This window comes from Martes martes, assembly GCF_963455335.1.
Source record: "Martes martes genome assembly, chromosome: 2".
NCBI classification, from domain to species: domain Eukaryota; kingdom Metazoa; phylum Chordata; class Mammalia; order Carnivora; family Mustelidae; genus Martes; species Martes martes.
In genome coordinates, this window is record NC_137889.1 from 141,049,378 (window position 1) to 141,063,475 (window position 14,098).

Sequence of the window (14,098 nt, forward strand, 5' to 3'; positions counted from 1 at the left end):
AGAGAGAACACACACAAGCAGGCAGAGAGGCAGGCAGAGGCAGCGAGAGAAGCAGGCTCCCTGCCGAGCAAGGAGCCCAATGTGGGACTCGATCCCAGTACCCTGGGATCACGACCTGAGCCGAAGGCAGCGGCTTAACCAACTGAGCCACCCAGGCATCCCTAAAAATAACACTTTTTAAATAATTAGTAAGAAGAGCCTTGTTTTACATTTTTGCAAATCTCTTAACTGATTTATTTATTTATTTAAAATTTTATTTATTTATTTGACAGAGAGAGATCACAAGAGAGGCAGACAGAGAGAGAGAAAGGGAAGCAGGCTCCCCACCAAGCAGAGAGCCCAATGTGGGGCTCGATCCCAGGAACCTGGGATCACGACCTGAGCCGAAAGCAGAGGCCCCAACCTACTGAGCCACCCAGGCGCCCCTCTTGACTGATTTATTAAAAGAGAGTTGGATTTTTTTTTTTTTTAAGATTTTGTTTATTTATTTGACAGAGATCACAAGTAGGCAGAGAGGCAGGCAGAGAGAGAGGGGGAAGCAGGCTCCCTGCTGAGCAGAGAGCCCGATGTAGGGCTCAATTCCAGGACCCTGGGATCATGACCTGAGCCGAAGGCAGAGGCTTTAACCCACTGAGCCATCCAGGCGCCCCGAGAGTTGGATTCTTATGTCTGCTCTGCCTTCAGTCTAATATCAAAGGATTTCTATAAAAGTCCTCTCTATGGTCAGAAGAGAGTAGAAAGGCAGACAGGGTCTCTGTGTTACCACAGAAGCAGTTCCGACCTCGAGAGGCCTGGGAGGCACCCCAGTGTCCGCTGTGTCCGCCTTTGGTACCGCTGCTGCCGGGGTCTCACTGAGCCCTGTGTGGCCTGCACCCGGGCCTCTGAGGAGGGCAGCGCTTCTGCCTGCATGCCAGGTGACATGGGAGGAAGTGAGCCTCCAAGAACTCAATATTTTGGGGAGATGGAATCATCCAAGCATTTATTTCTGAAATGGTGGCCCATTTCTCTGTCCAGGACTTTGGAGAGCCTGTCCCCCAGTGCTATGGGGCCTGGGGGGGGGTAGGGGGGTGACTGGTGTTCTACAGAAAAGCAGTTGGAGGGCTTCTCAGTGGCGCCGCAGCTGTGACAGATCCAGGCGTCGGCTCTCACTGGGCAGTGTAGACGCAGAAACGTTCTTCAGAGGCTACTCGGTGACCAGTCCTTCGCCTGGTCTGTTCACGCCTCTGTTGTAGGTTTCCATGGGGGCCACTTGCATACCCGGCCAGGACTCCTTTGAGTACCCAGCACGTGCATTTTAGACGTTGTTGCTTACTTGCTGTCTGAACACCCTGTGCCCCCAGCTCCTGGTGGTGTCAGACTTGTTCACGGAGCGCACCCAGTTTGAGATGATGTACTCAGCGCTCACGGAGCTGCGGAGGGTGCACCCTGCTGAAGACGAGATTCTCACTCAGTACCTGGTGCCTGCCACCTGCAAGGCAGCTGCTGTCCTCGGGATGGTAAGTGAGGGCTGCCGTGGGGGCCACCTGGGGTCGGCCCCCTGGTGTCGGCCATGGGTGTAGCCTCGGCCTTGGACGACCTGGCACGGGCTGGAGGTCATCCCTACCTCTCCGTGGGTCATGGTGAAGTGTGTTGTGTGGGCGAGCCTCGGCTTGGGGCTCTAGTACCCCTTGGGTCCGGGTCATCACAGTGACCCATCTCCCCCAGGAGCCAGGGGTGCAGGTGGCTTCTCCAATTGCGCACGGCCCCCCCCACAGACCCCTATGCTTCCTCTCACTGGAGCTTCCCTTCTGGGGGCCGTGTTACCCTAGAAACCCTGCATTTCCTCTCCCATAGTCTGGGTGCTCTGGTCTCTTCTTGGCAGGAGGGCACGCGGTCTACTAGTGAGTCTTTTCTTACTCTGCAGCTAACTGATGAGAACTGGGCCGGTGGGGTACACGCCATTCTCTGAGCGCCCTCACATGGTGTCTGCTTACCAGACAGGCTGTGGGCACGTGAACATGCTTGTGCACAGGCCCTGCCTTTGTTAGCTGGTCAGGGACTAAAGCTCAGCCTCCAGACGGCGCCGAGCTGGCTTGTGCTCTTGGCTGCATAGCTGCCACCGGTGACCCTGGGACCCAGCCTCCTGTTGGCAGCAGGGACTCCTCCATCTACCCCACACGTGGGGGCTGCCTCCCCCACATCCCCATGCGGTTCTGTCTGTCCTGGTGCTGCTGCAGGTCTCCCCCACCCAGCCTGTTGCGGAGAAGGCCAAGACCAGGTCACACAGGATGTGGCAGAGGTGTGGGCCCACATCTGTGGCCTGCAGCCCTGCCTCTTGCCCCTTCCTGACTGTGGCCCCTGTTGAATTTGTGCCTCTGACCCCAAGTGCCCGGGCAGGTACCCTGCATCCTGGGTGGCTGTCAGCCGTGGAGCCACCATCCAGGAGCAGGAACAATGAGCCCATCAGCTTGCCCCCGTAAGCACATCACTTCAAAGTGTGTGCTCTGCGGGTGTTGAGAGACACGTGAAAGCTGGACTTGAAAGGGTCTTTTTTGTCTTTGTGGGGGATTTCAGCTGCTAGCTGCATTTTCATCCTAATTGTGTTTTTGTGCTCAGGCCCAGATCCCCCTAGACAAATGTCATGTTGTCAATAAATTGAATAAGTAAAAAGCATTTTTCAGAAGACCCTGAGGCAAACGCTGCATGTTCACACTGTCCCCGTCCTGACGTGCTCACAGATGTCCCCATGAAGGTGGGGGCTCCGTAGCTACATATTTCCACAGCGTTGGGGATCACGCCTCTCATGGCAGGTCCTGCTGGGGTTTGCAGAGGTGGGGGCTGGCCTCTGGTGGGGGGTTCCTTGGGAAGGCGGCATCCCACCCCGGCGTGTGCACATTGGCTCACAGGAACCCTTGGTGGTGAGAGCCACCTTTCCCAGCCAGGCGGGTGGCTCATGAGGGTCGCCCCACCCCCATGCTGCTTTCTGCAGCAGCTTCTTCCCCAAGAAGGAGTGAGTCTGGAGGAAGGAGTGTGGCATGCTTGGTTTCTGCGGTGCCCCACTAGGTCTCGGGCCCTGAAAGAACACAGGTAACATTTTGGTCCAGGTCAGTGTAGACTACTGTCCAGGGTCCCCAAGACCACCCTGGGTTTTTGCTGGGAAGATTCACATATACTCATGGCTGGGGGTTTATCCCGGTGAACACAGACAAGGCAAAATCAGTGAAGGGAATAGGTACGGGGTGGGGGTCCTTGGAGGGACAAAGTCCAGAGGAAACAGGCGCCAGCAGCCAGCATCCTCTCCCAGGGAGTCAGGTGGGACGCACTCTGTTCCCAGCAGCGCCATGTGACAACACGTGTGGGGTCCCTTCTCCTGGGGAAGCTCTTGAGAGACGCAGGGCAGGGCTCTCGCCAGGGCTAGTCCTGCAGGCCCCTCTCCGTGGCTCAGCCCCAACCGCAGAGCTGTCGGCGCTGACTGCAACATGGGAAGGGGACAGGAGGAAGGGGTGTCGGCACTGACCGCAGCATGGGTGCGGAGAGGGTGGGGGACACGTCTGAGGAGCCGAGAAGGTTCCCGATGGCCAGGAGCCCAGGCACCTGCCTAGGGCCAGCGCTGTGCGGGCCTCTCCACAAAGTCCCCACAGCATACCGTCTTCCTCTGCAGCATGAGGTCAGCCCCTCCTCGGTCTCTCCCGTTGTGGTGGTATAACCTCTGCCCCTGTGCCCATGCCCTAGGACAAGGCTGTGGCAGAGCCAGTCAGCCGGCTGCTGGAGAGCACACTGAGGAGCAGCCACCTGCCAAGCAAGGTTGGGGCCCTGCACGGTGCGCTCTATGTGCTGGAGTGCGACCTCCTGGATGAAACGGCAAAGCAGCTCGTCCCAGTCATCAGCGACTATCTCCTCTCCAACCTCAAGGGGGTGGCCCAGTGAGTATGAGTGGCCTTGTGGGGTCTCCATGTGGGATAGGGTGGGGCGGGTCACACATCAGGTGGTGGGGCCCAGGGTGGCACCCTTCCGTGGGGACGGGGGCCGAGGTCCCTGAGACACAGGGACAGCACACACCGTCAGCTTGGTCCTCACCTCGTGGTTTCAGCTGCGTGAACATTCACAGCCAGCAGCACGTGCTGGTCATGTGCGCCACCGCCTTCTACCTGATCGAGAACTATCCCCTGGACGTGGGCCCAGAGTTCTCAGCCTCAATCATACAGGTGAGCGGCCTGGGGCGGCCTGCTCTGGAACAGGAGTGGGCATGCACACACGGTCACCTGTGGGGGGGCACGGTCAGGTCCTTTTGATTTGGGGAGTAGGCACGAGCCACAGAGGCCTGACCCAGAAGTGTTTCTTCTCACTCAGATGTGTGGGGTGATGCTGTCCGGAAGTGAGGAATCCACCCCATCCATCATCTACCACTGCGTTCTGCGGGGCCTGGAGCGCCTCCTGCTCTCCGAACAACTCTGCCGGCTGGATGCGGAGTCCCTGGTCAAGCTAAGTGTGGACAGAGTGAATGTGCACAGCCCACACCGGGCCATGGCCGCCCTGGGCCTGATGCTTACCTGCATGTACACAGGTGAGCTGCGGGGCCCCAGAGACTGGCTCAGGCCCACCTGGGCCCGGCAGGTCAGTGACCCTGAGCTCCAGGCCACACGGGCCTCCTGTCTCTGTGAGAGAGAAGCATTCTCATTCTTGGGACACAGACCACGGGGCCTCACTGGCACTTGGGGGAGATCTAGGGTATGGGATCGTGGGGTAACGGGCTCAAGGTCACATTGCTGTACAAGCTTCATTCAGAGCTGGGCCTGGGGAGCAGGTCTGCAGACTGACCATGGAGTCCCCTGTACCTGGGTCGGGCCCTGGGCTGCTGAGAGTTCCCTTCAGCTGGCTTCACAGCATCTCCCAGGGTTTGTTGAACTGCTGTGAGTTCAAGGCACAGTCTTCAAAACAGAACAGTACAGAATGATTTGTTTCAGGAAAGGAGAAACTCAGTCCGGGCAGAAGCTCAGACCCCAGCCCTGCCACCCCGGACAGCGAGTCAGTGATTGTGGCAATGGAGCGCGTGTCTGTTCTTTTTGACAGGTAAGAAATGAAGCCCACCTTTGCCCTGAGCTGCCCTGATGTGCTCGCTGGAGGCACCTGCCTTCCCATGCACCTGCTCTCCTCTCAGCCTTGCCCCTGTGGTACTCCAGCTTCCCACTTGTGTTCCGACCGGGCACACACCACATTCAGGGCTCTGTGGCAGTGGGCCATCCTTGGAGCCCAGCACCCGGGAGACTGGGGTTGACCAGCTCTGAGGCCAGCCCAAGCACTCGCCCGTCTCATGAAGGTGGCAGGCAGCACCCGTCAGCGTGGAGGTGTTAGGAGGGGCTTGTTAATGAGACAAGTCCTGTGCATGGAGTTCTGAGCAGTCCTGAAGACATCCATCACACGCTGCTGCCTTCGTGGGAGAAGAGCCTCGTGGTCAGAGCAGGCTCAGCTGCCTACCCCTGGGGCGTGGGGGCCTGGCCTTTGAGCAGCATTAATGGTAGCTTCGGGGCTAGTGTTGAGTGGACTATGACAAACATTTAGACAGTAAACAGAAGTGCTTCTGGGAGCTTGTAGTTAATCCCCGCCTTCCCCTGCTGCATGCGCTTGTGTCCAGGGTTGGCTCGGCTTGCCAGTTCTGGAAAATGGGTTAGGCACCTTGCCAGGCTCTTTCCCTAGGACAAGGTCCCCGGTTCTGACCCAGGCCTCCCAGCCCAGGCGACATGATGCGTCTGTGGCCTTGGGAGGCCCATTGTGTGCCGCTCAGCCTGTCCTGTCCCTTGCACTCAGTCTGCCAGAAGCATCTGGCTTTCACTGGAACACACTGAGCAAGGTTGTCCCTGTGTCCACTTGGGCCGTGAGCACTGCAGTCTATTTCTGTGTTGAAATTTAAAATGAGTATTTATAGCCATTCTTCCATTCCACACAGATCTGTCAAGCCAGGCCACAGCCAGGTGGCAGGCAGGGGAGCCCACATTCAGGTCCCTGTCTTCATGGACCTTGTGCCCCAGTGCTAACCAAATAGACCAGTGTTTTAGCGAGTGCCCTCAGGTGTGCTACTTGGTCACGCTCCAGACACGAGGTGGGGACAGCCTTGGGCGTCACCCGGAGCAGCAGCCTCACATGTGCCAGGCCGTAGCCGGCATCTGCAGCAGGGGGATTTGAGCACACCTAGAAGGGGGCACGGGTCCAGCTTCTGGGTCAGTTCTGGTGCTTTCCGCAGTGTATGGTTCTCCATACATACTCACAAGAGCGTGGCAGCCCTCGGGGTGCAGACTGAAGTCTTGGGGGTGAGGGGTGTCAGCAGGAATGCTTGCGGGCCCAGTCAAGGAAGAAGAAAGGTCCTTGCTGACTGCAGTGCTGTGGCAGCAGAATGAGGGGCTGAGAAGAAGGTCATAAAGCATTTGGATGTGGACGGAAACGAACGTAACGTAGACAGGATTCTTAGGAGCTTTTTTTTTACTCTCCAATGGCACCATCTGCAACCCTTTCTGCTTATTATTTGGCATGACTTGGAAACCCCTCTCCGAGTCATCACCCCCCGCCTCCATGGGGTGGGATCACTGGATCTGTACATTCACCTGCAGGTCCCCAGCGAGGTCAGCAGGGGTGGGAGGGCTTCGCCTGTTTGCTCTTGAAGGTCACGTCCTAGGACCCAGGCCATCTCCCAACTGGTTTCAGACATGAGGCCTTCTCAGGGTGGGGCCAGACTCTGACCTGTGTCCCCTCCTTTTAGGGTCAGGAAAGGGTTCCCCTGTGAAGCCAGAGTGGTGGCACGGATCCTTCCTCAGTTTTTAGATGACTTCTTCCCACCCCAGGACGTCATGAACAAAGTCATTGGAGAATTTCTGTCCAACCAGCAGCCGTACCCACAGTTCATGGCCACTGTTGTGTACAAGGTGAGGGCATGGGGTCTTGGAGCTGGGGCCCCTGAGGTTGACTCACCCAGACTTTTCAGACTGAATGCCTTTTACTATCTGAGTGTGCTGACCCGGTGGACTTGCCCGTGGGCCTAGTTCCTCACCTTTGAGAACCAGAAGCATGCCATGACTCAGCCTCTCATCTTTCTCAGGTTTTCCAGACTCTACACACCACTGGGCAGTCATCCATGGTCCGGGACTGGGTCATGCTGTCCCTCTCCAACTTCACGCAGAGGACCCCAGTGGCCATGGCCGTATGGAGCCTCTCCTGCTTCTTCGTCAGTGCTTCCACCAGCCCATGGGTCTCAGCTGTGTATCCTTCCCTGGGTCCAGGCCGGCATGCGGTAGTTTCTGTTTGTCAGTCCTGTAGACTCCTCTTGCAGCGTCTGGGTTCCTGTTTTCTGTTAGAATTTTTGCAAGGAACCCAGCTGTCAAATGACGTTTATCTTAAGCCTCGAGAGAGTGCAGCATTGGTAAGGGAACAGAAAGGCGAATGTTTACCACACTGACCAGGACCGCTGGGAGAGGTGGGGTGGGAGGGGTGCCCCGGGCAGCAGGAGGTCCCCGTGGACTCCTTCCGCCTGCCCTCGGGCCCTGTGCAGTTGGCTGTGTGGCTGATGCTGGTTTTCATTATTCCTGGTCCATTGTGCCTCGTGTCAACCTCGCGGGTGAAAGGCTTAAGTAAAGATCCAGTTCCCACCCCAAAAATGCTGGCTGCCAAAAGGGGATGTTCTTCTCTGGCAGCCTTCCCCCAAGACAGACCAGAGCCTCTGAGCAGACGGCGGTCCTGGTGCTGGCGGCTGGCCTTGCTCAGCTTTGCCAGGGAGGGCCCGGGTTAGGGGGCCATGGCTCTGGCCTCCCTCTGTGGGAGCAGTGCCCGTGGGAGCATCAGCAGCCAGAACTGTGCGGGGAGCCAGGCCAGGTAAGTGCTGAGGAGTGGAGCACCCCCGCCTTGGGGCTCCCCCTCCCCTCAGGGCAGAGCCAGGGTTCTGGCCGCTGCAGTAGCGTCTGTTGGCCGTTCCCAGCTTGGCTGGCAGGAACTGAGGTGGGAGGCAGCTGCTACTGCTGTCCAGGGGCCCTGCCTCTGCTCCGGGCGGCCTTTGTGTAGACCTGTGTTGGGGAAGTACAGCCTGATGAGGCTGGAGAGGCTCGGACGGGAGACCATTCATTCTTCCCTCACTTGAGCCTTGCTCCCTTGACTCATCTGCCAGCCTTCCCCACGTCATCAGCAGGATGGGCAAGCTGGAGCAAGTGGACATTAACCTCTTCTGCCTGGTGGCCACGGACTTTTACAGACACCAGATAGAAGAGGAGCTGGACCGCCGGGCCTTCCAGTCCGTGTTCGAGGTGGTCGCGGCACCAGGAAACCCGTATCATCGACTGCTGACTTGTTTGCGGAATGTCCACAAGGTCGCTGCGTGCTGAGCACCCACGCTGGGTAGTGGCCCTGGAACTGGGGATCCCGCCCGCGTCAGCACAGCTCTGCACACAGGCCTCCCCCTTCCCCCATGTCGCGTTGTGGCCGGGCAGGCGGTGTCCGGCTCTGCCACGTGATGGAGGAGCTCTGTGGCAGTGAGGCTGCTTGCAGGGAACATACGCAGTAACATGGGGTTGAGCCTGAGTCCTTGCGGAGGGCAGGGCAGCTGTGTCACTAACCCTCTGTGCCGCGGCTAGTGCGAGATGCCAGCTAACCAGCCGTTCCCGTCCTCCCCGCGCCCAGTCTGCTCGAGGCTGCCGGGCCACAGCTGCTCTTGTGTCCAGGGCGGAGTCCTTGCACTTGCAGGGTGGCCCGGGCCCCTCTGCTGTCCCACAGGCAGGAGGTGGTGCCAGCGGGCTGTGGGGAGCACTCCCCCGGGCTCTGCGGTGTGTGCGGGTCGGGGGGGGGGTTGCTGGGGACGTGACACCCAGCGCCATACTTCCCTTTCTCTGTTTTCTTCTCAGGATTTAAAGTTTAATTATATCAGTAAAGAGATTAATTTTAAGGTAACTTTCTCTGCCCGTGTAGAATATGTGCATTGCCAAGTCTGTGCCGCACGGAGCAGCGCCAGCGGAGGCCTCCCTGAACTGGGGTGCTCCCGCCACCACCTGCTCTCCGTCTCGCAGCTCCTCCTGCCGGACACCTGCCTTCCTTATTAACACGCCAGCCACGCTCGGTGGCGCACTTCACCCTTTCTCACGCATTCACATCTAGTAAGAATTTAGGGCTGTTTAACGTTGAGGTGTCTGCGTCAGGAACGCACACAGCCTCTCTGGGGATTGGAAAGTGCCAGCCCCTGTCCCGTGCACAGGTGGGGCCTCTCCTCCCACCTGGACGGCTCCAGAGCTTCCACCCCAGTGAAGGACCGCTGTGCTGGTCCCTCACTGACAAGGCCAGCCCACCCGGCTCTGACAGTCTGTCGTGTCCAGTGATGCCGGCCCAGATGGCCTGCGGTCCCGTCCCGAGCGGAGTCTGGGCGGCCGTCTGCCCAGGGGCCGACTGGCCGTTCTTGGGGTCTGGTTCCCATGCAGTCCCTCTTGTGTGTTAGGGCTCAGGCTCTTGGTCAAGGGCAAAGCTTGGCACCTTGGCAGCCATTCAAGAAGGACTCCAGCACCTCCTCGGCACCCTTCCCAGCTCAGCCTATACACTGGGCCTCCTTTTGGGAGGGTGCAGATCTGTGCCCAGTGGACCCAGGATGGGGCTCGATTGGAAGGAACAGGAAGGAGACAGGACTGGGCAGCGGTTGGCTGGCCCATGGCCCCTCAGAGCCACTGCTTCTTCCCAGACCCAGGCAACAGGACCAGCTTTCTGTTTCTAGCCCCAAAGTAGCCAAATTGTCCAGTGCAGAAGAGGCCTGGCCATTTGGGTTGACCTCTGCTGGACAGAGCTGTGGTGTGCCTACTAGTGGGCCCGTGCTTGCTGTCTGACTAGGCTGGCGGGCTCTCTGCCCTCTTGGCCCCCAGATGGGCATATGGTCACGTGGTGACTGCCACGCCATTCAGCTTGGTTGTGAGTTCAAGTGCAGGCAGCGTTTGGGGTATTTCATGGGGTAAGTGGAAGAGAACAGCGAAGCCCTTTTCCAGAGTCTGCAGAGGAGGAGTATTGGTACATGGTTATTTACCCTGATGTCTGGCCAGCACGGGCCTGACGTCCCACCATAACACACAGCCAAACTGCCTAGAGACTCCTGAGCTGACCGTCTGCCCCAGAGCTCCCATTTCCTTCTGCCCTTTCCTGCTGCTGTGGTTTGGGACCTACTGGGGTGCAGGGTTTTCCCACCAGCCTCCACACAGGCCCCACCGAGCCAGTGCGTGAGTGGTAGAAATGGGTTCCATGGCTGAGCAGGACCTGAAGGGAACCTTAATGGAAAGTAAGTCACCGTTGTCCCCGCCCCCACTGGACTCCCATTTCTTGACCTGCCATTTCCCATAAAAAGCCTGCTGGGATGTTTGTGAGTGCAGGAAAGTGTCCCCCCACCCCCACCCACCCCATCACCTCCGTGGCAATGAGATGGGAGCACCACAGGCCACGTGCTCTTCCTGCTGAGGCGTTGACATTGTAGGCGGTAGCACTGTGAATAGGAGGTTTGGAGCTGTTCCCCTTAGGACCCATATCACTGGGCTCACCTGTGGGCGCCACCATCTTCCCTTGTTTGTTATCGACCCCAAGATTGTCATCTCTTAACAAGGGGGCCTGGAGCCCCGCTCTGGCCATGGGCGACGACCCAGACTGGGCTGTGTGCTCAGAGACAGACAGGAATTGGTGAGCACAATTCTTAGCTGTGGAGAGTAGATACGTGTGTGCCTGCACAGACCTGTGATTGTACGTATGTCTCCATATGCAAATGTGCAAGGCTATCCAGGATGGCTGAGGCAGTTCTCAGAATTTGGCTTTTCTTAGCTGGCCATGTGGAGTTGGCTGCATGGCTGAGACATCTAGGAACCGTGTCATTGCTTGTTAAAATCCTGAGAAAAGGGTCCGCCTTTCCAGCTCTCTGCACAAGGAATTAAAACTCTATCAAGTTCCTAGAAGTCTGTGGCAAGCAACAGTCATCAATCCAGATGTTGTTGAAAATGCTAATTTGGCAGGTCTGTTTGCAGTGGGGGAGTTGTTTTCCTGCTGACACTTTGAACACAGACTCGAATGAAACCAGGGCGATGTCCTTCTGCATGCCTTCCCCAGAAACGTGCCTCCCCTCCCCGCTGCCCCACTGTGGGCTGCCAGTGCCCACGTCTCCTGCCCTGTCCTATTTTTGCCAGCAAATGGATCCGGAGGAAGAATGAAGCTGACCCTTCCAGACACCCCAAATGTAGCATCAGAAGGCCCTGCCTCTTAGAGGATCCCCACCGCACCCAGGCCCCCCCCTCCATTGCAGATGTCACTTCCAAGGCCCCAGGGCCCCAGGGCAGCTTTTCCCAGGGAGCTGCAACGGGCCCTTGTTGTGGGTTCTTTTGGAACAGACTCTGACGAAGCTTTCTTTGGCAGGGGTGGGGGTGGGGGGGTGTCTCTGGTATTGGGGGGAGTGGAGTTCAGATACTGTGAGCACCTTCCCAGTACTCACTTTCCATTGTGTCCTTCGCTCTGCAGTGAGCCCTTGAAGCCATGGCTCCCGGCCAGGGTGACTGTGGGGTGGTTCTTTGTGGGGGGCAGGGGGCAGCAGCAGGGGAGCTGCCTTGCTGGAGAGCTCAGGAGGGCTGTGCTGCTGCTGCTGGCCTGAAAGATTCAGGGGTCACTTTCCCCCGTGCACCCGTCACTTTCAATGTAGTCGAAGGAACCCCCTCCCCTCCTCCGAGTGCTTCTGGGAGCACCTGGCCCTGTACAGTCCCTGCTGTTTCCCAGTACAAACTGGGTGGTGACCACTGGTGCTGGAGGATCGTGGCTGTCATGGATGCAGGTGGTTGAGCTCCGAGCTGAGCCCCCTGTCCACGCTCGCTGCTACACACTACGGTGCGGTGCCGGTCAGCGGGCTGTGCACTCCTGCCACGCCGCCACCACCATCCCCCTGACGTGGGGAGCCAGCAAGGCTGTGAGGGGCACGTCCCGGAGCCCTGACCTGGACCTGACTGTCCGCTTCCAAGAAGAGAGGGAAGGACTGACATGCGATATGTATTTAAAATTTTTTAAACTGCTGCAAATGTTGTATATCTGAATTAAAGGGAAATAACACCACATGCTGCTGTGCGAGGCATGCTTGCTCGTGGAGAACCCCCGCCAGGGACACTGGCCCGTGCCTGGGGTGAGGGAGTGGGCTGGGTGCGGGCTGGCCGGGTGTGTCCAGGAGGGCCCCGCAGATGTGAGCCACTTGGGATGTTGCGATCTGGCCATCCCAGGGCCACATGGCTTGGGCATTGTATCTGACTCCACGTGTGTCTGGGGCCCTGCGGGGTCATCAGGGCTGGCACAGGGCTGGAGCCCTCACGTGGGCTGGGACCTGGCCGCTGAGCTCCCCTCAGGGCCCTGTCGGCTCCCAAGCTCCTGGCCTGCCTATTTGCCTGGCCTGCCTATTTGCACTTCGAAGTCTCACCTCGGAAGGCCTCACAGGTCCCCAAAGTCTTGCCTACTCCGCTGAGTGGGGAGCCGCACTTCTTAGCTCTGGATGGGCCCCTGCTCGGGAGCCATGGCAGTGGGTGTTGTAATCTTGGGGTGCAGCTGTCCTACCCCCAGCCTGCACTGACCACACCCCCAGGCGGCAGGCTGATCTGGCAGGGTACCACGTCTTTGTTCACTCCAGTCCCATAGGTTCCTGCCCGTCGGCAGTGTGGTCCCACAGCCTGCACCACAGTGGGTTCCAGACGGGCAACACAGGCAGCTTAGTCCCTGCCCTCAGGGTGGCAGTGTGGCTGAATGCACAGACCTCCCCAGGCTCAGTGGCAGCCCCACGCACTGCCTTGCCCTGCACTGGGACCGTGCTGGAGCACTGGGCAGCAGGTGCTGGCTCCTCATTCCAGCGGCCCTACACATTTGATGGGACAACTTCAGCTCCCTAGATCTGACTGCTCAGTGATCAGTTCCAAGGCCTCTGACGGGCCCTATGAGCTTCCAAGACTCTTCCCCTTCCTGGTCCAAGCACAGACAGCCAGACACTGCCTGGGGCACCTGAGCACACCTGACCTACTGTTCTTTCCAGAAAGAAGGGTCCCAGAGCCTCTGGCATGAGTGGGCTTTGCTGCTGCCCACACCCCTGTAGCAGAGGCACCCTCCTCTAAGCCTCTGGAGCCCTGCTGGGCGTGGTGGAGGTGTCTGGCCTCGCCCCTGAGGCAGCCTCGTGGGATGCAGCACCGCGGGAGGAAGCATTCCACCTGGGCCGCTGGGCGCAGACGTGCTCCTGCTTTGTGGCATCCCCACGACTCCTCTTGGAAAGCCATGAGCACGTTTCCTGCAGTAGGCTTCAATAGCCCGGCCCCTGTCTGCCTGGATGGCACTTCCCCACCAGCCTCCCAAGCAGGAAGCCTGGAGGCCACTCCCAATGGCCTGCTCCCTGCCGGCCATGTCCTTTAGGGAGCCTGGGGCTCCCAGGCCAAGGGGCACTTGGGATTTGGGTGGGCCCAGGGGAGCCACTGGTTCACGGTTGGGGCCTGCCCACCGAGGCAGAGGGCTGACAGGTAAGGGTCTGGGCTCCCCAGGAATGTAGGGAAAAGGGCAATGGTGCTAGTCTGGTGAGCTGGGCCTGCAGCACCCTGCCCACCCCCCCACACACACAGAACGCACCCACCCACACAGCGCTGGGGCCGCAGCTTGGAGCTTCCTCCCACTGTGAGCTGGGCCATCCAAGGCAATCTTTGCCCCCTTCCACTGGGACAGCCCCCACCTTCTGGCCCTGCCCTCCAGGGCTCAACCATGCCCTCCCCGCCCCCCACCATACTTCCGCCACATTCCTCGAGCTTCCCTGCCTTTGCCCAGGACGGAGTGTTTCCACTGCTGAACGAACCTGCCCACTGTGATGGGCTGGGCTCAGCTCGTAGGTGTCCGCTCCTGGCAGGTGCCGGAGGCTTCTTGTGGGCACACCTGCTTCCTACCCTGGGCCTGCCCGGCTGGGCCCCCAGCACGCGGAGAAACTCCTACCGAGCAACAGTTCACAGGGCCCACAGCGTGTGGCCACACAGGTGCCCTGGCTTCCCGCTAAGGCTTGACCACCCTTCTTCCCGCAGGTGCTGCCGGATGCCCAGCCCCCGGCCCTCTGCCTCCCCATCCCTCAGAGACTGAGGCC

General features: G+C 59.0%; 1 protein-coding gene across 1 annotated transcript in view; it reads left to right on the plus strand.

Annotated features, from left to right (window-relative positions):
* The window catches only part of HTT (huntingtin), a 140,167-nt gene extending 128,112 nt beyond the window's left edge, over positions 1 to 12,055 (plus strand). The window contains exons 60-67 of the mRNA XM_080831267.1: positions 1,341 to 1,496; positions 3,712 to 3,902; positions 4,070 to 4,184; positions 4,330 to 4,543; positions 4,944 to 5,049; positions 6,731 to 6,893; positions 7,067 to 7,227; positions 8,126 to 12,055. Coding sequence (XP_080687393.1) covers positions 1,341 to 1,496; positions 3,712 to 3,902; positions 4,070 to 4,184; positions 4,330 to 4,543; positions 4,944 to 5,049; positions 6,731 to 6,893; positions 7,067 to 7,227; positions 8,126 to 8,339 — 1,320 coding nt within the window. The 3' untranslated portion in view covers positions 8,340 to 12,055. The remainder of the gene's footprint in view (positions 1 to 1,340; positions 1,497 to 3,711; positions 3,903 to 4,069; positions 4,185 to 4,329; positions 4,544 to 4,943; positions 5,050 to 6,730; positions 6,894 to 7,066; positions 7,228 to 8,125) is intronic.
* Positions 12,056 to 14,098: the final 2,043 nt, after the last annotated feature.